The sequence below is a fragment of the Scyliorhinus torazame genome, chromosome 10 (assembly GCF_047496885.1).
Source record: "Scyliorhinus torazame isolate Kashiwa2021f chromosome 10, sScyTor2.1, whole genome shotgun sequence".
NCBI classification, from domain to species: domain Eukaryota; kingdom Metazoa; phylum Chordata; class Chondrichthyes; order Carcharhiniformes; family Scyliorhinidae; genus Scyliorhinus; species Scyliorhinus torazame.
The window spans coordinates 182291385-182317340 of NC_092716.1; the positions used below are offsets into that span (position 1 = coordinate 182291385).

The 25956-nt window shown below is 51.8% G+C and overlaps 1 protein-coding gene and 1 pseudogene across 2 annotated transcripts in view; both read left to right on the forward strand.

Moving 5' to 3' along the window:
• The window catches only part of LOC140430276 (colorectal mutant cancer protein pseudogene), a 183653-nt pseudogene that overhangs the window by 16716 nt on the left and 140981 nt on the right, over positions 1 to 25956 (forward strand).
• Positions 3800 to 25956, forward strand: part of LOC140384404 (uncharacterized) — a 109775-nt gene continuing 87618 nt past the window's right edge. For both annotated transcript variants that reach the window (XM_072466079.1, XM_072466080.1), the window contains exon 1: positions 3800 to 3896. In XM_072466079.1, the coding sequence (XP_072322180.1) occupies positions 3848 to 3896 (49 nt within the window). In that variant the 5' untranslated portion in view covers positions 3800 to 3847. The remainder of the gene's footprint in view (positions 3897 to 25956) is intronic.

The window sequence follows — 25956 nt, forward strand, 5'->3', positions numbered from 1 at the left end:
GGGAGAAACCGGAGCACCTGGAGGAAACCCACACGCACACGGGGAGAACGGGCAGACTCCGCACAGACGGTGACTCAAGCCGGGCATCGAACCTAGGACCCTAGAGCTGCGAAGCAACTGTGCTAACCACTATGCTGTCATGCTACCCCATAATTTATTTTTAAATTAAGACAACTCCACAGCCAATCGGCAGCCTGGTGTCAGCCAAGGACCTGGACTGGGGCTTGAACCTACGACCCCCTGATTCCAGAATGAAATTTGATAGAATAGAAAGTTACCTAGAGGCAAGTATGATGACAAGTATCATGTCCTGCCGCTGTCCCTTGTGGGGAGGGTACAGACAGTGGCGATTAATCTTTTGCCGAGGTTTTGATTTGTTTTCCAGTCTCTTCCAATATTCCATCCTAAGGCACTTTTCGGGAGGATGGATAAATTAATTTCAAATTTGTTTGGGCAGGGAAGACACCTAGGATTCGAAGGACCTTTTTGAGGGTGGGGGTTGGCGCTCCCAAACCTGGTGTATTATTCTTGGGTGGTAAAGGTGGGGAAGGTGAGACACTGGAGCAGGGAGGAGGGGTCTGAATGGTTAGAGGTGGAGGAGACCTTATTTGTGGGGTCGAGTTTGAGGGCATTGGCGACGGCCCTGCTCCCGTTTTCCTCAGGTAGGCACACTAGCAATCCCATCGTCGTGTCATCTCTCAAAATATGGAGGTGAGGTGGGACTTTGAATAGGGTGTACGTCGGTACTGGGAACCACAGGTTTATACCAGGACGGAGGGATGCAATGTGCAGGATTGGTACAGAGAAGGGATAGAGCGGATTAGGGACATGTTCGTAGAGGCGAGGTGCACGAGGCTAGAGGAATTGCAGGATAAGTTTGAGATGCCAAGGTGGAGCGAATTCTGATACTTTCAGGCCCAGGATTTTGCACGTAAGGAGCTGCCCTCGTTCCCTCAGCTGCCAAAGCACACGCTGTTGGATAAGTTGCTAACTCAGGATGAGCTGAGGCGGAAGGATTGGTTATATTTTTGACTGGTTTCTGGAGACGGAGAAGGTGCCAGTGGAGGAGATAAGATGGAAATGGGAGGAGGAACTGAGGATTGATCTTGGGTGGGGGGCATGGAGTGACATAATGCACCGTATCAATTCAACCTCATCCTGTGCCAGGATGAGCATTATACAGTTCCAGGTGGTGCATAGGGCTCATATGGCTCGGGCCCGTATGAGTGAGGTTTTTTCGGAGGTGGAGGATGTATGTGAGAAATGAGGGAGGGGGCCGGTGAACCACACTCATATGTTTTGGACATGCACAAAGTTGGGAGGGTTTCTGGAAGCAGTTTTCGAGATTCTGTCAGAAATAGTAGAGGTGAGGATGTCGCTGTGCCCTTTGGTGGTGATTTTTGGAGTTTGGTCCTGCTGGAGCTGCTGGAGAGGAGAGGGGGTCGATGTCATGGTCTTCACCTCTCCAATTGCCTGGCGGTGAATCTTACTGAGTTGGAGGTCGGCAGTGCCAACGGGGGTCTCAGCGTGGCTGGGGGATTTGTATATATTCTTAAAACTGAAGAAGATCACGATCACTCTCGGGTCAGAAGAGTGGTTCTGTTTAAGGTGGAAGCTCTTTCTGTCTGGGCGGGAGGGTGGGGGGCGGGGTTGGGATAAGGGGGTGTCGGCATAGTTTGGGGGAGAAAAAGGGGGAAAATTGACAAACTGAAATGTGTTTAGATTTGGCTGTTGTCTGTGTATGTTATTAATTGTGTTTGGAATAAAATGTATTTTCTTTTAAATCAGTGGGATGGGCATGGCCAGATTTAAGTAGGGTCCCACTAGGTATTGGCACTGCTCTGGAGCGCTGCCCAACTGCAGAGAAAGCAGGGGATCAGCAGAGCTCACCCCAACCAAAGGACAACTGCACCGTGGCCTTTGGAACCTTCCCAAGCTATGTGCCCATCTCAGGGCAGAGGCCTCACAAGTGACCTCCACCCCTCAGTAGGTCCAGCTCCGTAGCAAAATGCTACCCACCACCATGTCAGCGCAACCCCACCTTGCCGTGAGGCCGAAAAAGCCAGCTGACAGCTGAAAAGCAACAAAGCCTCTGGCGCAGATGGAATCCCTGCAGAAGTAACACATTGCAGCGGAGAGGAACTCTTGACAAGAATCCACAGCCTCATCACCCTTGTCTGGAAGGAAGAGAGCATGCTGGGTGATCTCAGAGATACCTTAATTGTGATCACCTTCAAGAAAGGTGACAGGACCGACTGCAGAAATTACAGAGGGATTTCCTTACTCTCCACCACAGAAAAGGTCATCGCGAGAATACTCCTCAACCGCTTCCCCCCAGTGGCTGATGAGCTCCTCCCTGAGTCTCAGTGCTGCTTCCGTCCATCAAGAGGCTCAATGGACATGATCTTCAGTGTGCAACAAATCCAGGAAAAGTGCAGGAAGCAGCTTCAACCTCTGTGCATGACCTTCTTGAATCTTGTGAAGGCCTTTGACTCTGTCAATTGTGTGGGATTGTGGTACAGTCTCCTCAAATTCGGCTGCCCGGGCAAATTTGTCACCATTCCCCCCCTTCTCCACGATGACATGCAAGCTGCGATGCTCGCCAACGGAACCACCACAGACCCAATACATGTGCAAACTGGGGTCAAACAGGGTGTGTTATCACACCAACGTTCTTCTCCATCTTCCTCACAGCAACATCCCACTTCTTCACCCTGAAGCTCCCCGCTGGAATGGAGTTAACCTACTGGACAAATGGGAAACTGTTTAACCTCCGACACCTCCAGGACAGAACCAAGATCACCCCAACCTCTGTCATCGAGCTGCAGTACGCAGACAATGTCTGTGTGTGCGCACATTCAGAGGCCGAGCTACAAACCATCATCGATTCATTCACCGAGGCATATGAAAGAATGGGCCTCAGACTAAACATCCGGAAAATAAAGGTTCTCTACCAGCCCGCTCCTGCCAGACAAAACTGCCCCCCAACCATCAAGCTCCACGGTGAGCCCCTGGACAATGTGGATCATTTCCCATACCTTGGGCCTCGCTTGGCGAGCAGACATCGAGGATGAAATTCAGAATCAACTCCAGTGCACCAGTACAGTCTTCGGATGCCTGTGGAACAGAGATTTCAAAGATTGAGTCCTCAAATCCCAGAGCGTCACAGAGTAGAGCATGTGGGGGCCAAGCGAAAACAGCGGAGAGTACAGAATACAGAGCGTCTCACCCACCCACCTCATCAAACACCACCTGCCAAACCTGTGGCAGAGTCTGCGGATCCAGGTTAGGATTATTCAGCCGCAGCAGAACCGCCCCAATGCACCCTCCCCACCCTCCAGCCCCACTCCAGAGTGGAAACAAGTCATCTTCGAACCTGAGGGATTGCCCAAGAATAATAAAAAGCTATCCATATAAATGATTAAATTGCTGTGCTTGGGGGGGGCATGTGGCACAATGGTTAGCACTAGGACTGTGGCGCTGAGGACCCAGGTTCGAATCCTGGCCCTGGGTCACTGTCCGTGTGGAGTTTGCACATTCTCCCCATGTCTGCGTGGGTTTCACCCCCACAATCCAAAGATATGCTGGTTAGGTGGATTGGCCACGCTAAATTGCCCCTTAATTGGAAAAATAAAAATAATTGACTACTCTTAAAAAAAAATTAAATTTAAAAAGTAAAAATTGCTGCGCTTGAACTCTGTCCTGACGAATAAAAATGTTGCTATTTGATAATCAAATATCCAAAGGTTGTGTAATAATGGCAGGACAATCAGTTTCGTTTACAGCAGCTGTGCACGGATATAGTGCTTGGAAAATACTTTTGAAGCTTGAAGTTCTCAAAACAAGGATGAACATTTTGACTTTTGGCAGTGTTGTATCATTGATTTCAATGTCAGGTGAAGTATTACTGATTTAAGTTCTCTTTTAGTGTTTGTATAATGGCAAAATGTGGGTGATAAGAAAAGTGTTTGGAGAGTATTTGCTTCAGTTGCAGCCAAGACCTGAAAGTTAAAACAGAAATAGCTGGAAACACTAAGCAGGCAGCACCTGTGGAAAGGTTTTTGGTTTACCTTCCACCAGAACTGGAAAACATTAATGAAGTAACAGGTTTAAAACAAGCGCACAGGCAGGGGAAAGGGGGGGGAGTAAAAGAGTAAGTCTGTGACAGTGTGAAAAGCTGGAGTGATTAGTGACCAAAGGTCTGGGGGGGAGGGGTGACGAGTGTAATGCAAAATAAAATGCTTGTAGGACAAGCACAAAAGTAAATAGGCCTAGAAGTGTAAATGGGAATAGCAGAATTGGCTGCTGTCTAAAAATTGGGGGCAGAAGTCATGAACTGAAATTGTTCACTTCAATGTTGATCCCAGAAGGCTGTAAAGTTCTGAATCAAAAGATTGATGTGCTGTTCCTCAAGCTTACATTTAGCTTCATTGGAACACTGCAAGAGGCTGGGGGTAATGGGGTCAAAGTGGGAGTGATGTAGAGCATTACAATCACAGATAATCAACAGCATGGGGGTCTTTGGACTGAAAAGAGATTTTCATTATTGCAAAGGATACTGCATCATTAGGAATAAATATAGTATATTGATAGATGTGCAAGAAAATTGTTCTCTCATTTGGTACGAGACTTTAAGGCCAAGACATTGGGAAAGGAGCAGGTTAAAAGGCAGGTGTTGCATCTACTCCACTTGCGACAGAAGATGCTGTGGGAAGCGGAGGGATTTTCGGGGGGGGGGGGAGGTGAATTGTGAAGTGTGCCAGGATGACCCAGATGGAATGGGTCCTTTGCAATGCTGAAAGGAATGGGGAAGAGAAGATGTGTTTGGTGGTTGCATCACACCGAACGTGGCAGAAATGAGGATGGATGATCTACAACACAGGTGGAGAAGGTAGTCAAGAAGGCATACGGCATGCTTGCCTTCATTGGCCGGGGCATTGAGTATAAAAATTGGCAAGTCATGTTGCAGCTGCATAGAACCTTATTTAGGCCACACTTGGAGTATAGTGTTCAATTCTGGTCGCCACACTACCAGAAGGATTTGGAGGCTTTAGAGAGGATGCAGAAGAGATTTGCCAGGATGTTGCCTGGTATGGAGGGCATTAGCTATGAGGAGAGGTTGAATAAACTCGGATTGTTCTCACTGGAACGACGGAGGTTGAGGGGCGACCTGATAGAGGTCTGCAAAATTATGTGGGGCATAGACAGAGTGGATAGTCAGAGGCTTTTCCCCAGGGTAGAGGGGTCAATTACTAGGGGGCATAGGTTTAAGGTGCGAGGGGCAAGGTTTAGAGAAGAGGTACGAGGCAAGTTTTTTACACAGAGGGTAGTGGGTGCCTGGAACTCGCTGCCGGAGGAGGTGGTGGAAGCAGGGACAATAGTGATGTTTAAGGGGCATCTTGACAAATACATGAATAGGATGGGAATAGAGGGATACGGCCCCCGGAAGTGCAGAAGATTTTAGTTCAGACGGGCAACATGGCCGGCACGGGCTTGGAGGGCTGAAGGGCCTGTGCCTGTGCTGTACTTTTCCTTGTTCTTTGAATGTGGAGGCAGGTGGATTGGAATGTAAGAACATGGGAATCTTATTGTGTTTCTGGACGGGAAGGTCAGACGCGTAGGAATGGGACAACTCAGTTGTGGAAAAAGGAAGGCACGTTGAAGCACTGGCATCATTAGAACAGATGTAACGGAGTTGGAGAAACTGGAGAATGCAGTGGAATCCTTATAGAAAGGTGGACGAAGTGTAGCTTCTTCTGCGTTAACTCTGTTTCTCCCTCCGCAGATGCAGCCTCACCTGTTGTGTATTTCCAGTTTTTTCTGTTTTTATTTCAAATAAAATAAAAACAGTAAAATACTTCAGTTTTGGTCATATTTTACTTCGATATCAACAGGATAAGAGTAAAGTCCACTTGCTACTGCTTACAAAAAGCAAAAATCGAGCTCTGAGGTGCAGAGGGATCTGGGTGTCTGAGTGCATGAATCTCAGGGGCGTCATTCTCCGACCCCCCGCCGGGTTGGAGAATCGCCGGGGGCTGCCGTGAATCCCGCCCCCGCCGGTTGCCGAAGTCTCCGGCACCGGAGATTCGGCGGGGGCGAGAATCAGGCCTCGCCAGTTGGCGGGCCCCCCCCGCTCGATTCTCCGGCCCGGGTGGGCCGAAGTCCCGCCGATAAATTGCCTGTCCCGCCAGCGTAAATTAAAGTACCTATTTACTGGCGGGACAAGGCAGCGTGGGCGGGCTCCGGGGTCCTGGGGGGGGGGCGCAGGGCGATCTGACCCTTTTTAAAACCCTTAAAATCTGACCCTCGGTGCCCCCAAGGTGGCCTGGCCCGCGATCGGGGCCCACCGATCCGCGGGCGGGCCTGTGCCGTGGGGGCACTCTTTTCCTTCCGCCTTCGCCACGGTCTCCACCATGGCGGAGGCGGAAGAGACTCCCTCCACTGCGCATGCGCGGGAAACTTTCAGCGGCTGCTGACGCTCCCGCGCATGAGCCGCCCCGACATGTCATTTCCGCGCCAGCTGGCGGGGCAACAAAGGCCGTTTCCGCCAGCTGGCGGGGCGGAAATTCCTCCGGCGTCGGCCTAGCCCCTCAATGTTGGGGCTCGGCCCCCAAAGATGCGGAGCATTCCGCACCTTTGGGGCGGCGCGATGCCCGTCTGATTGGCGCCATTTTGGGCGCCAGTCGGCGGACATCGCGCCGTTTCGGGAGAATGCCGCCCCAGATGTCTAGTAGACAGGTACATTAAGTAATTAGAAACGCTAATCGAACGTTGTCACTTATTATGAGGGGAATTGATTACAAAAGTAGTGAGGTTTTGCTTCAGATGTACAGGGCAAAGGGGAGGCTGTATCTGGAGTATTGTGTACAGTATTGGACTCCTTATCTAAGGAATGACTGAAGGAGTTCAGAGAAGCTTCATTAGACTAATACCAGGAATGGGTGGAATGTCTTACAAGGAAAGGTTATGGTGATTAGGTGATTAGAAATTAGATAAATAAGAGGTGACTTGGCTGAAACCTTTAAGGTCCTGACGAGGATTGACTGGGTGGATGTGGAGAGGACGTTTCCTCTTGTTGCAGAAGCTAGAACAAGAGTCCCTGCAGGCGCAAGTCTCGCGAGAGCCTAAAACAAAGTTCTCATTCTCATGATGCCCAGGAGGCCGGGAACTTCATTTCAATACATTTAAATATTAGCAGCCTTCCCCGCTGTATTACCCCCCCCCCCCCCCCCCCCCCCCCCCGCCCCCCCTTCCCCACCATATGGATTTTATATCGGCAAGGTTTAGAACAGGTCTGGACCAACATGCGCAAGGCAAAGCGATCCCACCAGGGGCATACAGGTACGTATAGCCCTCAGTGGGGAGAGAGACATGCCCAATACCCTGGAAGTGTCCTGGTACTCTGCCCCCTAAGGCAGAGGCAAGGGCTTCCCTATGTTCATGATGGTGGGTTCCCCGTGTCCATGAGGTGGGGGGAGTGGGGGGTCTGTGTGTGTGTGTGGGAGAGGGGGGGTCTCTGTGCCCATGGGGTGGGGAACTTTGTTTTCAATTTTAGTGCTGTTAGATTGGGGAGCCCTTTAAAAAAGATACCCCAATCTCTGGAAAGCCGACGTTGCCGTTGGGGTGAGTTCTTTCAAAACCTGCCTCACTAGCGTGATGGCGTGGGATCTTCCTTCACCATTTTTTCTCAAAGTGCTGATAAATATACTAGGAAACCCAGCAGTGCATCCAATGAGCAAATTTAAAAGACTCTCCTAGCAAAGGAATTCCAATAAGGAAACAGTGCAGTCTGAATGTTACATCGAAACATAGAAAATAGGAACAGGAGGAGGCCATTTAGTCTATCAAACCCGCTCCGCCTTTCATTATAATCAGGGCTGATCATCCAACTCAATAGCTTAATTCCCCATATCCTTTAATCCCCTTTGCCCTAAGTGCTATATCTAACTGCTTCATGTAAACATACAGGGAGGGATTCTCCATCAGCTGACGCAGGAATCGCGAAACATAACGGGACAGAAAATTGCGTGTCAGTTGAAAATCAAGGCCATTGCCGGGCGCCAAACAGAATGCCATGCTTCGGTCCCTCAACAATGACGTGATTGCTTTCTACACCGCATGCCGGCGAGGCGATGAGAATTGTACAGTAAATTCCATTTGCATATCATTAACCAGTCCGATCCGGCAATTTCCGGGCCTCCTGTGATGCTCTTCCTCCACCAGGGGGAATTACCGATGGCAAGGTTCACCTGTAACATTCAAAATTGGAAAACAGGTGCACTGGTTGCTAAGGGAGAAAGGGTGGTACAAACATTGCCCAACATCGCTACAGTGCGCTGACAGTTGTGCCACTGGCCAGGCGGCGTCTGCCAGGGCCGGGTGGAATAGTGGGGGCGGCAAGGAGGTGGGCCATGGGGTTGGGATAGACAGGCACGAACCAGCATTGTCACAGCCTGCAAGGCAGCCATCCGGCTGCGTGTACTGCTGACTGCCCCCTGGGAACTTAGCGCCATAGGTCATATGGGTGTCTACCCAGGCCACCCCCCAAGGACCCTCTGGCCCTAGCCAACCCATCAACGGGAAGGGCGTGCTCCAGCGAAACCAGTGCCATCGTTTGGCCTCAACTACTTCGTGTGGTAACAAGTTCCGCAGGCTGACCACTCTCTGGGTGAAGAAATTTCTCCTCATCTCTGTCCTAGTGTCTGCCTCTGTTAATCGTTCGTCTGATGATCTTGAACATCTGCCCATTGTAACTCTATAAGAAGTTGACAATTTCAGTTGAAGCAAAGGGTTGTAACAATCTCAAATTGTTGCTTCAAATAAACTCACTGTGAGTGCCATATTATACTGTTGTAATGCCTCCATTTCATGTCCACAGGTTACAAAATCAAAAAAGAAATTTCAGTAATTTTTGAGCTGTTGAACAGAGACACTGTGGTGAACCACTGTTCAACCTGTATTAGGTATTGTACGGTAGGACCTGTATTACAGATTCGCCGGTAGTCCCTGCCTGCTGGCTCTGCCCAGGAGGCGGGGTATAAATATGCGTGGCTTCCAGCTAGCAGCCATTTCGGCAGTTGCTGTGGGAGGCCACACATCTGATAGCAATAAAGCCTCAGTTGGATTCAACTATCGTCTTTGTCCAATTGATCGTGCCTCAATTTATGGCTATCAGTTTCTAAGGATGGACCTCCGTATCAAACCGGATTGCCTGCAGCTGGATCCGCACTCAAGCGACGCCAGGAAGGACTTCCAGCACTGGCTAGCTTGCTTCGAAGCGTATATCAACACGGCACCAACCCCTGTTCCGGGGGCTCAGAAGATTCAGAATTTATATTCCAGGTTGAGCTCCAAAGTCTTTCCGTTAATCCAGGATGCGCCGAACTACACCAAAGCCATGACTCTACTCAAGGACAACTACGCACAGAAGTTGAACACGCTCTTCGCCAGGCACGCACTCGCCACTCGCTCTCACCTCCCTGGTGAGTCCATAGAAGACTTCTGGCGGGCCCTAATCCCACTAGTCCTGGACTGTGACTGTCAGGCCGTTACGGCCACGGAACACTCAGACCTCCTTATGCGGGACGCCTTTGTGACTGGAATGGGGTCAGATCTCATACGCCAGCGGCTCCGAGAAGGGGCCATGCGCGACCTCGCAGAGACTAAAACGCTAGCGCTCTCCATGACGGTTGCCTGCGCAATGTCCAGTCCTACACCCCAACCGCGCGGCCCACCCCTCCTATGCTTTGTGGACCCCACAGACAGCCGCCCGAGCGGGGGCGCTGGCCACCCAATACGCCTGCGCTGCACGCTAGCCAGCGAACACCAGGGGGCCCCGGTGCTATTTTTGCGGCCAACAGAAGCACCTCCGCCAACGCTGCCCCGGCCCGCGCTGCCCTTTGTAAAGCCTGCGGGAAGAAGGGCCACTTCACCGCGGTGTGCCAGGCCCGCTAAGTAGCCACTATCGCCCCCACCCCCCTCGGTCACGGACAATGCGCGCCGCCATCCTGCCCTCCTCAGACCATGTGTGGCCAGTGGGCGCCGCTATCTTCCCCTCCGCCCAACACAGACGTTTCATGGGAGCCGCCATCTTGTTCCACCCCGCAATGTGCGTTCCATGGGCGCCGCCATTTTGTAACCCTCAAGATCTTCGGGTGCTGCCATCTTGTCTACCCCTCAACACATGGGCACCACCAGCCGTCCCATTACCCGACGACCAACCAAGACTCGCCTCCATGTCAATCGACCAGTCTCACCCGCATAACCTGACCAACGCATCTACCAGCGTGAAAGTCGACGGACATGTAACCTCCTGCCTGCTGGACTCAGGGAGCACCGAAAGCTTCATAGCTTCATACACCTGGATACGGTAAGGTGCTGCTCCCTCACGTTACACCCCGCCAACCAAAAAATCTTCCTGGCCTCCGGATCCCATTGCGTAGCGATCCGGCGGTACTGTACAGTCACGCTCACGGTCCAAGGCGTAGAATTCACTGGCTTCCGCCTCTACATCCTCCCTAACCTCTGCGCTGCACAAATCCTCGGCCTGGACTTCCAGTGTAACCTCCAGAGCCTAACCCTGAAATTCGGCGGGCCCTTACCACCCCTTACTGTGTATGGCCTCGCGACCCTAAAGGTCAACCCGCCTTCCCTCTTTGCCAATCTAACTCCAGATTGCAAACCCGTCGCCACCAGGAGTAGACGGTACAGCACCCAGGACAAGACCTTCTTCAGGTCCGAAGTCCAGCGGCTGCTTCGGGAAGGCATCATCGAGGCCAGCAACAGCCCTTGGAGAGCTCAAGTGGTAGTGGTTAAAACTGGGGAGAAACACCGAATGGTCGTGGACTACAGCCAGACCATCAACCGGTACACGCTGCTTGACGCGTACCCCCTCCCACGCATATCTGACATGGTTAACCAGATTGCGCAGTACTGGATCTTCTCAACGGTAGACCTGAAATCCGCCGACCACCAGCTCCCCATCTGTAAATCGGACCGTCCATACACCGCGTTCGAGGCAGATGGCCGCCTATACCACTTCATTAAGGCACAAAATCTGCCCTACTCCGTCGAGGAAGTAAGGACAATCACCAGGGATTGCCAGGTCTGTGCGGAGTGCAAGACGCACTTCTACCGGCCGGACCGCACACGCCTGGTGAAGGCCTCCCGCCCTTTTGAATGCCTCAGCAAGGACTTCAAAGGCCCCCCTCCCTCCACCGACCGTCACACATATTTCCTCAGTGTGATCGACGAGTACTCCAGGTTCCCCTTTGCCATTCCATGCCCCGACATGACGTCTGCCACCATCATTAAAGCCCTCAACACAATCTTCACTCTGTTTGGTTTCCCTGCCTACATCCACAGTGACAGGGGATCCTCATTCATGAGTGATGAGCTGCATCAGTTCCTGCTCAGCAGGGGTATCGCCTCCAGCACAACGACTAGCTACAACCCCCTGGGAAACGGACAGGTAGATAGGAAGAATGGGGCGGTATGGAGGGCCGTTCAGCTGGCCCTACGGTCCAAAAACCCCCCCAGACTCCCGCTGGCAGGAGGTCCTCCCTGATGCACTCCACTCCATTAGCTCATTACTCTGCACAGCCACTAACAATACACCCCCATGAACGTCTTTTTGCCTTCCCCAGGAAGTTCACATCCGGGGCGGCGCTCCTGACTTGCTCACAGCTCTGGGAACCGTGCTTCTCCGAAAGCACTTCCGACTCCACAAGGCGGACCCGTTGGTGGAGAGGGTGCACTTGCTCCACGCAAACCCCCAGTACGCCTACGTGTCGTTCCCCGACGGCCGCCAGGATACTGCCTCCCTCAGGGACCTGGCACCAGCAGGTTCCACCCCAACACCACCCTCCCCTCCCCCGTCGCTCACAACAGCACCTCCCCCCCCAGGACCGTCCGTCCCCCCTCTGCCCACGCCCGACGATGAAGAGGATTTTGGCACGCTCCCGGAGTCACCTTCGACCAGATCAGCACCAACATCGCCGACACCACTGCGTCGCTCCTAGAGGAACATCAAGGCCCCGGACCGGCTAAACCTCTGACCAGTCAACCGGACATCAAAGGACATTTGTTTTCTCAAATCTTGTAAATATTAACTCATTGTTGTATATAATTATCCACCACCCCCACTGGGCTCAATTTTTACAGGGGGTGAATGTGGGAAACCACTGTTGAACCTGTATTAGGTGATGTACGGTAGGACCTGTACTACAGGTTCGCCGGTAGTCCCTGCCTGCTGGCTCTGCCCAGGAGGCGGGGTATAAATATGCGTGGCCTCCAGCTAGCAGCCATTTCGCCAGCTGCTGTAGGAGGCCACACATCTGATAGCAATACAGCCTCAGTTGGATTCAACTATCGTCTTTGTCCAATTGGTCGTGCCTCAGAAACAAAATGTAGATGGAAGATCTTTGATTTTATCTTAGAAGGAAAATGTAATTTGACACTCTTTTATCACTTGATGATTCTGAAATGGGCCAGAATGTTTGGTAAACAGCTTACCATTATTTTTGCCAGTATTCCTCAAATCTTTTGGAAAACAAACAACAACTCCTTTACAGTTTCCAAGAACTTGCGCAATTATAAAATGAAATTCACATTATATTCAGTTTTACTTTCGAGCACCTTGGGCGAGATTCTCCACCCCCACGCCGAAGTGGCCGCGCCGTCGTGAACGCCGTCGAGGTTCACGACGGCGCGGAACAACCCCGGTGCCGACCGATTCAGGCCCTGACAATGGGCCAGTATCGGGGCTGCGTCATCTACACACACCAGGCCTTGTTGCCCGCATAAAAGTGGCGTCGCATAGATGACGCGGCCGGCGCCGCATAACGGACGTCATCTGCGCATGCGTGGGTGCCGTCCTCTCTAAGTCCACCCCGCAAGAAGATGGGGGACGGATCTTGCGGGGCCGCGGAAGGAAGGAGGTCCTCCTTCAGAGAGGACGGCCCGACGATCGGTGGGCACGGATCGCGGGCCATCCCACATTCCAGGTGAAGCCCGGTGCAGGATCTCCCCTCGCACCCCCACAGGCTGCCCCCCCCCCAGCGTTCACGCACCGCCCCATGACTTGCAGCGACCAGGTTGTGGACGGCGCCGGGGGGGAACCCGCTGTTTTGGCCTGGCCGCGTCGGCCCATCTGGGCCTCAGAATAGCGGCGGGTGCCGGAGAATCGCCATTTTCGGTGTCTCCGGCGATTCTCCGGCCTGCGGCCTGCGAAACTTGACCGGGCCGTTTCCCTGCCGCTTGGGAGAATCGCGGGAAGGCGTCGGACCGGTGTCCCTGGAAATGTTGGCAGCGCAGGCTATTCTCCCAACCGGCGTGGGAGTGGAGAATCGCGCCCTATGTGTCCTTTGTACTTTTATACGCCCAGGGCAACTCAGGGGTCGTGTTTCTAGCCACCTTTCCCCCCTTATTTCTACCTGTCTGCTCTTGTATTGAAAACACTCATTTATAATCTCTGCATGTTCTTAAAATGCTTTCCCTCCCTCTCTCTCACCCCCTTCCCCAACCCCCTCCCCAACCTCCCCACCCTCCACCCGCCACTTTCTCCAATCTATTTTATAAGGTTTCAATGATTGCTTAATTATAAACCAAAGAGAAAATGCTGGAAAATCTCAGCATGTCTGACAGCATCTATAGGGAGAGAAAACAGCTAACGTTTTGAGTCCAGATGACCCTTTGTCAAAGGGAAATATTTATACTTTGGAGTGAGAATGAAAGATGAGTCAAGCCACAGAAACTCAGGGAAACGGGATGCTAAAAGCCACAGAAACCGTGGGGAAAGAGTGCTAATGGCAGTCCCCTGAGGGATCAAAAGGTGTGAAAGGCCAAACAGCAGAGAAACTAACATCAGAGGATGAACTGTAGATGTGGGGGGAGGAGAAGGGGGAAGCAACGGGGTGAAAGGGTAACGAAAGGTGGATAAGATGGGAGGGGGGGGGGGGGTTAAATATATATCAAGAAAGACAAGAGAGAAAGAAATGATAAAAGACAGTCAAAATGAAATGGGATGAAAACAAATGGGTCGAGGTGGCGTAGAGCTATTCATTTGAAGTTGTTGAATTTGATGTTGAGACCGGAAGGCTGTAGTGTGCCTAACCAGAAGATGAGGGGGGGGGGAATTCTCCTACCCCCCGGAGAATCAGTGCAGCGGCGCGCGAATCGTGCCATGCCGCCCCGCCGCCGGGACACAATTTTCCGCAGCGCGGACAGTCGGCGCCATGGGCACCGGCGTGGTCGGTGCAGCGCCGTCGGAGTATGCGCCGACTCTCCGACCCGGGCCGGCACGGGACGGCGCGCTGATTCACCGGCCCAGATGGGCCGAGCGGGCCGTCATTAAAAAGCCGAGTCTCGCCGGCACCGTTCTAACATCGTCTGAGCCGGCGGGATTTCGGCGTTGAAGGGTCAGGGGGCAGCCTGTGGGGGAGGGGTTCTGACCCCGGGGGCCCTCTGTAGTGGCCTGGCCCGCAATCAGGGCCCACCAATCGGCGGGCCGGCCTCTCTGCCCCCCCCGGCCTCCTTTCCTTTCCTCCGTGCCGGCTCCTGTAGCCCTGCGCCATTTGGCGTCGGTGCCGGCGCGAGGTAGAAGGCCACTTTGCATGCGCTAGTTGGCGCCGGACCCCACGGCGCCAGGTTCAGGCCGGGATAGGCAGCTGGAGCGGCATAGTCCTAGCCCCCTGTGGGCCGCAGAATGGGGTCCCAGAACAGGTGCCGCGCCGGAGTAAAACACTCCCGTTTGTACTCCGGCGTCGGCATTTAGCCGACCGATGGGAGAATCCCGCCCGAGATGTTGTTCCTCCAGTTTACATTGAGCTTCACTGGGGCTGTTTAGCACAGGGCTAAATCGCTGGCTTTGAAAGCAGACCAAGTCAGGCCAGCAGCACAGTTCAATTCCCGTAACAGCCTCCCTGAACAGGTGCCAGAACGTGGCGACTAGGGGCTTTTCACAGTAACTTCATTGAAGCCTACTTGTGACAATAAGCGATTTTCATTTCATTTCTTTTCATTTCACATTGCAGCAGGGGAAAGGTGAAGGATAGGTGGATAAGATTGGGGGGGGGATTAAATATACATTAAGAAATAAAGAAATGGTAAAAGGCAGTTAAAATGAAATGGGATGAAAACAAATGGGTCGAGGTGGGGTAGAGCTGATCATCTGAAGTTGTTGAATTCGATGTTCAGGCCGGAAGGCTGTAGCGTGCCAAACTGGAAGATGAGATGTTGTTCCTCCAGTTGCGTTGAACTTCACTGGAACATTGCAGCAGGCCAAGAACAGACACGTGGGCATGGGAGCATGGTCTTTTGTTAAAATGGCAAGCAACAGGAAGGTCAGGGTCCTGAATGCGCACAGACCGAAGATGCTCAGCAAAGCGATCACCCAGTCTGCATTTGCTCTCTCTGATATAGAGGAGACCACATTGGAAGCAGCGAAAGCAATAGACCAGATTGAAAGAGGTGCAAGTGAAATGTTGCTTAACCTGGAATGAGTGTTTTGGGCCTGGGATGTTCAGCATGGAAGCAGTAAAGGGGTAATTGTTCTGTGATTGCATGGGAAGGTGCCATGGGTGATGGGCGAGGAGTTGGGTATGGTGGAGGAGTGGACTAGATTATCTCAGAGGGAACGGTCTTTGTGAAGTACTGACAGAGGGAGTGAAGGGGAGATGTGTTCGGTGATGGCATCACGCTGGAGTTGGCAAAAATGGTGATTATGCTTTGCATACAGAGGCTGGTGGGGTGAAATGTGAGAACGAGGGGGACTCTATCCTTGTTCTGGGAGGGAGGGGAGGGGGCAAGGGTAGTGGCGCGGGAGGTGGACTGCACAATGTTGAGGGCCCTGTCAACAACTGTCAACAACTGGGAAACAACATCTCATCTTCCAGTTTGGTACTTTACAGCCTTCCGGTCTCAACATCGAATTGAACAACTTCAGATGATTAACTCTACCCCACCTCGACCCATTTGTTTTCATCCCATTTCATTTTTACTGTCTTTTACCATTTCTTTGTCTCTTGTCTTTCTTTTTGTATATTTAACACCCCCCCCCCCCCCCATCTTATCCATATTTCCTTACCCTTTCTCCCGTTTGCTTTCCTCTTCCCCTCCCCCCACATCTATATCTGTCACAGTTTACCCTCTGATGTTAGTCTCTCTGCTGTTTGGCCTTTCCCACCTTTTATCATAGAATTTACAGTGCAGAAGGAGGTCATTCGGCCCATCGAGTCTGCACCGGTTCTTGGAAAGAGCACCCTACCCATGTTCAACACCTACACCCTATCCCCATAACCCAGTAACCCCACCCAACACTAAGGGCAATTTTGGACACTAAGGGCAATTTATCATGGCCAATCCACCTAACCTGCACATCTTTGGACTGTGGGAGGAAACCTGAGCACCCGGAGGAAACCCACGCACACACGGGGAGGATGTGCAGTTCTCTCTTGGGACTGCCATTAGCACTCTTTCCCCGTGGTTTCTGTGACTTTTAGCATCCCGTTTCCCTGAGTTTCTGTGGCTATGACTCATCTTTCATTCTCACTCCACAGTATAAGTATTTCCCTCTTTCTCTGAATTACAGCTTTGACAAAGGGTCACCTGGCCTCAAAATGTCAGTTATTTTCTCCCCCTACAGATGCTGCCAGACCTGCTGAGATTTTCCAGCATTTTCTCTTTGGTTTCAGATTCCAGCATCCGCAGTAATTTATTGCTTAACTATACCCTGCTGAACATTTGTTCACTGACACTTTAAACCTAAAACAACCTGGAAGCATTTAAATAGTGTCACAATCACACAGCAGTAACAAAACGTGGAACTGGATCAATCTGGAGGTATTTGCAGGCCAATGTGTAACGCCATCTCCAAACTGCAATCTAAAACTGTTAGAGATTACCTCATTGCATGAAAAGAAAAAAAAATCAAAAACTGAGTTTATTTGTAATGACCACATTGATGTGCAAATGCAGCTTCAAACTCAAAATGGTTCTTCGAGCTCATCAGTCAGTTTCACACAGCTTACCCCAGCAATGGGCGGCAACTGAGACACCAGTTAAAACCCACCACACACATACAAATAAAGAGCAGGAATAGGCCACTCGCCAGCGCCCCCCCCCCCCCCCCCCCCCCCCGTCCCCCCGAGCGTGCTCTGTCATTCAGTAAATTCATGGCTGATCTGATTGTAACCTCAACTCCACATTCCTGCCTTCCCCCAATTACCTTCCACCACCTAGTTAATCAAGAATCTATCTAACTTCACCTTAAATATATGAAAGACTCTGGGCGCAATTTTACTAAAAGGGAAGTGCGTGACCCCTTGGGTGGAATTTTCCGCTTGTTCAGCAGGGTATAATTAAGCAATAATTGAAACCTTATAAAATAGATTGGGGAAAGAAGCGAGGGTGGGGGGTGTTGGGGAGGGGGTTGAGAGAGAGAGGAAAACATTTTAAGAACATGCAGAGATTGTAAATGAGTGTTTTCAATAAAGCAAGCATGTTTAGCCGCATGGCTATAAAACGTACTCGCGTTAGATAAGGGCCCTCAGCGAGGTACGCAGGCCGAGGTTACTTTCTACACTGAAGAGCTACGCTCGCCGGAACCCCTCAGTATAGTGAGAGATGGCTTCTGATCTCCAAGGCACCCAACATGAGCACTGACCCCGCCCCCCCCCATCAAGCCGCAACGCACTATGGGAGGGTCCTCCTCCAGCTCCACCAACACCCGCACAGGGCACACCAGCCCAATCGCCAGTGCACAGAAAATGTCAGCTTGGCACCTTGGTAGTGCCAACCTGGCAGTGCCCCTATCAGCTGGCAGTGCCAGGCTGGCACCCAGGTGGCATTGCCAGGGTGCCATGCTGGCAGTGCTAAGCTGCCATGGGTACCACCCTGCCCAAAAGGGCATGCACCTGGGGCCTCCAATCCACTGGGAAACCCCCACGAATGCCATTCCATTTGGTCCCCATTTGTGGAGACCAGTACTGAATGGCACTTGCCCAAGGTCTCTGAAGCAATGGGGAATGATCAGACACTTTGGGTAACTCGGGAATCTACATATTAAAATGAGATGAGCTGTCTCGCTTTATATGCAGATTTGCTTAAAAAGTGATCCCACCCACAATGGGCTGGATTTACCTCGCAACGTCTCGCGAGATCGCATTAGACCTGCCACGAGGCGTTGCGAGCTGGGTAGATCCCGGGAGTGGGGTTTCCCGGCTTCTTTAAGCTATGCTGCGCAGAGGCGAGCGCTTTTCAGGTGCAGCGTGGCCATAAAATCACGCCCTCTGCTTCCACTGTCTATCAATGGAGGGAGATGCAGAGACTCACGACTCTCTGTTAGAAAAGTCTTTTCACCTCTGTCCTAAGTGCGTGACCCCTTGGGTGGAATTTTCCATTTGTTCAGCAGGGTATAATTAAGCAATAATTGAAACCCTATAAAATAGATTGGGGAAAGAGGAGAGGGTGCGGGGTGTTGGGGAGGGGGTTGAGAAAGAGAGGGCAAACATTTTCAGAACATGCAGAGATTGTAAATGAGTGTTTTCAATAGAAGAGCAGACAGGACAAAATGAGGGAGAAAAGGTAGCTAGAAACACACCCTTGAGTAGCCTGGCGTGTTGCCCTGGGCGTATAAAAGTATAAAGGACACAAGGTGCTCAAAAGTAAAACTGAATATAACGTGAATTTCATTTTATAATTGCGCAAGTTCTTGGAAACTCCAGATGAGTTCTTGTTTGTTTTGCCAAAAGATATTTATTTGAGCACAAAGACATGAGCAATACTGGCAAAAATAATGGTAAGCAGTTTACCAAACATTCTGGCCCATTTCAGAATCGTCCTGTAATAAGAGTGTCAAATTACATTTTCCTTCTAAGATAAAATCAAAGATCTTCCATCTACGTATTGTTTCTCTGTTCAATAGCTCAAAAATTACTGAAATTTCTTTTTTGATTTTGGAACCTGTGAACATGAAATTGAGGCATTACAACAGTACATGGCACTCACAGTGAATTTATTTGAGGGAATAATTTGAGTTTGTTACAACCCTTTGGAGCTCAACCTGGAATATAAATTCTGAATCTTCTGAGCCCCCGGAACAGGGGTTGGTGCCGTGTTGATATACGCTTCGAAGCAAGCTAGCCAGTGCTGGAAGTCCTTCCTGGCGTCGCTTGAGTGCGGATCCAGCTGCAGGCAATCCGGTTTGATACGGAGGTCCATCCTTAGAAACTGATAGCCATAAATTGAGGCACGATCAATTGGACAAAGACGATAGTTGAATCCAACTGAGGCTTTATTGCTATCAGATGTGTGGCCTCCCACAGCAACTGCCGAAATGGCTGCTAGCTGGAAGCCACGCATATTTATACCCCGCCTCCTGGGCAGAGCCAGCAGGCAGGGACTACCGGCGAATCTGTAATACAGGTCCTACCGTACAATACCTAATACAGGTTGAACAGTGGTTCACCACAGTGTCTCTGTTCAACAGCTCAAAAATTACTGAAATTTCTTTTTTGATTTTGTAACCTGTGGACATGAAATGGAGACATTACAACAGTATAATATGACACTCACAGTGAGTTTATTTGAAGCAACAATTTGAGATTGTTACAACCCTTTGCTTCAACTGAAATTGTCAACTTCTTATATAGTTACAATGGGCAGATGTTCAAGATCATCAGACGAACGATTAACAGAGGCAGACACTAGGACAGAGATGAGGAGAAATTTCTTCACCCAGAGAGTGGTCAGCCTGCGGAACTTATTACCACAGGAAGTAGTTGAGGCCAAAAGATGCGGGAGTCTCTGACTGAGAGACTAAATGCTGACGCCGGGACTGAATCACGAGTGTTGTCCATTGCCAGGAGTGGTGCTGGTCCAGGAGCGATTCAGGTCCCATTAATGGATTAGCACCAGTGCCACGTAAAACTCGTTCAGTTTCAATGCATGCCAATGCTCACCCCAGCCAAGATGATGGCACTGTCGGCGCTGGAGCACGCCCTTCCCGTTGATGGGTTGGCTAGGGCCAGAGGGTACCTAGGGGGGTGGCCTGGGTGGACACCCATATGACCTATGGTACTAAGTTCCCAGTAGGCAGTCAGTGGTACACGCAGCCAGGTGGCTGCCTTGCAGGCTGCGACAATGGTGGTCCATGCCCGTCCATCCCGATCCCACGGCCCTCCTCCTGGCCTCCGCATTCCTCCACCCGGCCCTGGCAGATGTCGCCCGACCAGTTGCACAACTGTCAGCACACTATAATGATGTTGGGCTCTGTTTGTACCCCCTCCCTCTCCCTCAGCAACCTTGGCGCCTGTTTGTCAATTTTGAATACCACAAGTGAACCTTGCCGTCGGTAATTCCCCCGGTGGTGTAGGAGCATCACAGGTGGTCCGGAAATTGCCTGGCCTGGCCCGTTAATGATATATAAATGGCATTTACTGTACAATTTGCATAGCCACTCTGACATGTTGTGTAGAACGCATTCACGTCATTGTTGAGGGAACGAAGCATGGCATTCTGATGGGCGCCCAGCCTCGATTTTCAGCTGGCGCGTGACTTTCCGCCTCATTGTGATTCGCCATTCCTGTGTCAGCCAACGGAGAACCCCACCCTGTATGTTTCCAAGAAGCAATTAGATATAGCACTTAGGGCAAAATGGACTAAAGGATTTGGGGAATTAAGCTATTGAGTTGGATGATCAGCCAGGATCATAATGAAAGGCAGAGCAGGCTCGATGGGATGAATGGTCAACTCCTGCTCCTATTTTCTATGTTTCTATTTAACATTCGGACTGCACTGTTTCCTTACTGGTATTCGTTTACTCGGAGAGTCACTTAAATTTGGTCAAGAAAGTAGGAAGCCTGAGGATGAGGAGAAGTTCGGAATTCAGCAAAAGAGGATCAAGAGATTGAGTATGAGAGTAAACATGCAAGTGACATAAAAGTGGACTTTAAAAGCATCTATAAGTGTACAAAAAGAAAAAAAATTAGTGAAGTCAAATGTAGGTCCCTTATAGTCCGAAGAAATATACAATAGAGAACAAGGAAATGGCGGAGTAATTAAATAACTACTTTAGTTCTGTCCTCATGGAAGAAGACACAAATATCTTGCCGGAAATGCTAGGGGAGCAAGGGTTTAATGATATGGAGGGATTGAAGGAAATTAGTATTAGTTAAAAAATTAAGCTGGAGAAATTAATGGGACTGAAAGACAAAAAATTCCCAGGGCCTGATAATCTACATCCCTGGGTATTAAAGAAGGAGGCCATGGAAATAGTGGGTTGCCATCTTCCAAAATTCTGTAAATTCTGATACAGCTCTGGCAGATTGGTGTGTGGCAAATGTAACCCCGCTATTTAAAAAAGGAGGCAGGGAGAAAACAGGTAATTGCAGACCCATTAGCCTGACATCAGTTGTAGGGAATTGCCAGAGTCTATTATGAAGGATGTGATCATTGCTTGCCCCCCCCCCCTCCCCCCACCCCAGCTATTCAGAATATCTATCAATGATTTGGATGAGGGAACCAAATGTAATATTTCGAAGTTTTCTGGCAACAAAAAAATTAGGTAGGAATGTGAGTGTTGAGGAGGATGTAAAGAGACTTCAAGGTGATTTCGATTAGTTTGATTGTGCAAATACATGGCACAGCACTATAACCTGGATTAATGAAGTTATCCACTTTGGAAGGATAAACATAATGGCAGACTATTATTTAAATGATAGGTTGGGAAATGTTGACATACAAAAGGACCTGGGTGTCCTTGTGCACCAGCCACTGAAAGTAAGCATGCAGGTACAGCAAGCAGTTAGGAAGGTAAATAGTATGTTTGTATTCATTACAAGTGGATTTGTATGCGATGCGACCATCAATTCGCACAAAACCAGGAGTAGAAGTAAACTGTGGCTTTAATCAACTAGACCAGTGCCTGCCTGCGACTGATCTGTTTGTGGGAGCCGCCTACAGGCCGACTGCTCTTATACCTCCCCTCAAGGGGAGGAGCCAGCAGCGGAGCCCACACAGGCCCCAACATGCTACATCATAGGTGATACCTTACAATGGTCCATAGGTGGAGCCCACATGGGCAACAGCGTAATACAGATATGTACATGGTGAATTGTTACAGCAATACATTCACCACATTCACCCCCTGTTAAAAAAATTGAAGTCCGGCGGGGGTGAAGGGTTCAGAAGTTCAGCCTGTCCGGCGCATGGATTGTGCGCTGTGATCGCCGAAGCTCTGGTATCGCAGCTGGCCCGGGTGTCAAACTCAGCAGTGCTGGCATCGGTAGTGAAGTCGCCGGTGCGGGCACAGATGTGGACTCCGGGAGCGTGTCGTCTGGGGCTTCATTCCTGTGGGTCGGTGAAGGGGGAATGGCAGGCGGGAGGGGTGCGGGTGCCATGTAGGGGTGGGAGCGCTGGTCAGCGTAGTTTGGGTGGGGTAAGATGGGGTGGCGGTGGTAGTGGAACCTGCGGGTGCCAGGTCCCGGAGGGAGACCGTATCCTGTTGGCCGTCGGGGTATTCGATGTTTGCATACTGGGGGTTGCAGTGTAGGAGCCGGACCCTCTCGACCAGGGGGTTGGACTTATGGCTCCTGACGTGTTTGCGGGGCAGGATGGGCCCCGGTGTCTTCAGCCAGGACGGAAGCGAGGCCCCTGAGGTGGATTGCCTGGGGAAAACAAATAGGCGGTTATGAGGGGTCTCGTTTGTGGCCGTGCAAAGTAGGGACCTAATAGATTGGAGTGCGTCGGGGAGGACCTCCTGCCAGTGGGGAACTGGGAGATTCCTAGACTGTAGGGCCAGTCGCGTTGCGTTCTCCCTCTCCACCTGCCCGTTTCCCCCGGGGTTATAACTGGTAGTCCTGCTCGAGGCGATGCCCTTATTATTATTATTACTGAGCAGGTACTGACGCAGTTTGACGCTCATGAATGACGAGCCCCGGTCACTGTGAACGTACGTGGGGAAACCAAACAGGGTGAAGACACTATGTAGGGCTTTAATGACGGTGGCCGCGGTCATGTCGGGGCAGGGGATTGCAAAGGGGAAGCGGGAGAACTCATCGATGATGTTGAGGAAATATGTGTTGCGTTTGTTGGAGGGGAGGGGCCCTTTGAAATCGATACTAAGGCGCTCAAAGGACCGGGATGCCTTCACCAGGTGGGCCTTATCCGGTCGATAGAAGTGCGGCTTACACTCCGCACAGATTTGGCAGTCCCTGGTCATGGCTCTGATCTCCTCGGTGGAGTAGGGCAGGTTGCGAGCCTTGATGTAGTGGAGAAACCGGGTGACCCCCGGGTGGCAGAGGTCATCGTGGATAGCACGTAGTCGGTCATCTTGCGCGCTGGCGCTTGTGCCGCGGGACAGGGCATCTGGGGGTTTGTTGAGCTTCCCAGGACGATATACTATATCGTAATTATAGGTGGAGAGTTCGATCCTCCACCTCAAGATCTTCTCGTTCTTGATCTTGACCCGCTGTGTATTATCGAACATGAAGGCTACCGATCGTTGGTCGGTGACGAGAGTAAACCTCCTACCAGCGAGGTAGTGCCTCCTACCAGCGAGGTAGTGCCTCCTACCAGCGAGGTAGTGCCTCCAGTGCCGCACGGCTTCTACGATGGCTTGGGCTTCTTTTTCAACTGAGGAGTGTTGAATTTCGGAGGTGGTGAGGGTGCGCGAAAAAGACGCTACTGGCCTGCCTGCCTGATTGAGGATAGTGGCGAGGGTGACCTCTGATGCGTCGCTCTCCACCTGGAAGGGGACGGACTCGTCCACTGAGCACATCGCAGTTTTGGCGATATCCGCCTTGATGCAGCTGAAGACCTGGCGGGGCTCAGTCGCCAGTGGGAAGGTGGTGGCCTTGGACGGGCTTTGTCCGCAAAGTTGGGGACCAATGGGCGTAATATGAAAAGAACCCGAGGCACCTTTTCAGGGCTTTGGGGCAGTGGGGAAGGGGGAGTTGCAGGAGGGGGCGCATGCGGTCGGGGTCAGGTCCGAGAACCCCGTTCTCCACGACGTAGCCGAGGATGGCTACTCTGGTTGTGCAGAAAACGCATTTCTCCTTGTTGTAGGTGAGGGTAAGGGTTCGGGCGGTTTGGAGAAATCTCTGGAGATTGGCATCGTGGTCCTGCTAATCATGGCCGCAGATGGTGACGTTGTCCAAGTACGGAAATGTGGCCCGCAGCCGGTACTGGTCCACCATTCGGCCCATCGTTCTTAGGAAGACCGAGACCCCGTTCGTGATGCCAAAGGGGACCCGGAGGAAGTGGAAGAGGCGGCCGTCTGCCTCAAAAGCCGTGTAGTAGCAGTCCCCCGGGCGAATTGGGAGCTAGTGGTACGCAGACTTCAGATCCACCGTGGAGAACACCCGGTAGTGCGCTATCTGATTAATCATATCTGCGATCCGGGGAAGGGAATACGCATCGAGGTGCGTGTACCGGTTTATGGTTTGGCTGTAATCTACAACCATCCGGTTCTTTTCCCCGGTCCTGTCGACCACCACCTGGGCTCTCCAGGGGCTATTGCTGGTCTCGATGATTCCCTCCCTCAAGAGTCGCTGGACCTCGGACCTGATAAAAGTCCTATCCTTGATGCTGTACCGCCTACTTCTGGTGGCGACTGGTTTGCAGTCGGCGGTGAGATTTGCGAAGAGCGGGGGAGGGTCGACCTTTAGGGTCGCGAGGCTACATACAGTGAGTGGGGGTAGGGGCCCGCCGAACTTCAGGGTTAGGCTCTTGAAGTTACATTGGAAATCCATGCCCAATAGGAGAGGAGCGCAGAGGTCGGGGAGTACATATAATTTAAAGTTGGCGTACTCGGCGCCCTATATTGCGAGGTTTGCGGTAGTGCACCCTGGACCTGCACCAAGTGCGACCCGGAGTCGAGGGAGATGGTTTGATGCGCCGGGAAGATTGGGAGCGAGCAGCGTCTTACCATGTCTGGATGAATGAAGCTCTCCGTGCTCCCGGAGTCGAAGACGCAGGGCGTTTCATGTCCGTTTACCCCGACGATCGTAATAGAGCTCCGGAGGTGTTTGGGTCGCGACTGGTCAAGGGTTGAGGGTAGTCGGCGTGGTCGGAGGTGCTGTGGCGGTCCCAAGATGGCTTCCCCCATTGGTTTCACATGTCGGTCGGCGTTGCAGATGGCGGCCAAGATGGCGGCCCCCGTCGGTCGCACGTGTCGGGCGGTGAGCAAGATGGCGGCCCCCATGAATCGCACGTGGCGGGCCGCGTGGGCAAGGATGGCAAATATGGCGGCCCCTGCAAGTCGCACGCACTGTGCGGGCTGGAAGATGGCTGCCCCCACGGACAACACGAGGCCGATGACGCTTCAGAGGGGGGCGGAGCCAGCAGACACGCTGCCACACTGCGGGATCTGCGGGCCTGTAAGTCTGAGGGTCGGGCCTGTGATTTAGAGTTTTTGGACCTGGCCAGGCAAACTTTAATGAACTGTCCTTTTCTCCTGCAGTCGCTGCAGTTCGCATTCCGGGCCGGGCAGCGCTGCCGGGGTGTTGAGGCTGGCCGCAGAAATAACAGGGTAGCCCCCCATGGTGAGCAGGCAACCGCATGGCACAGGCCTGGGGTATTCTTTGGTCGGGGTCCACGAGGGGGTCGCGTGATCGGACGGGAACGCGTTAAGACTTTGGAACGCTACTTCAAGAGAGGAGGCTAATTTTACCGTCTCTTCCAGGTCTAGGGCACCTTTTTCGAGTAGGCGCTGTCTCACGTATTTGGACCTGACTCGGATGGCGAGGTCCATATGTTGAGTGGCTGTAACGGCATGGTAATTGCAGCTTCATGCAAGGACTTTGAGGTCGCGTAGATACTCTTCCAGCGATTAACCGGGACGCAGGCGGCGAGTGGTGAGGATATGCCGCGCGTATACCTCGTTCACTGGCCTTACGTAGAGGCGCTCTAGCATCGCGAGGGCGTCTGCGTAGGTGGAGGCTTCCTCGAGTTGAACAG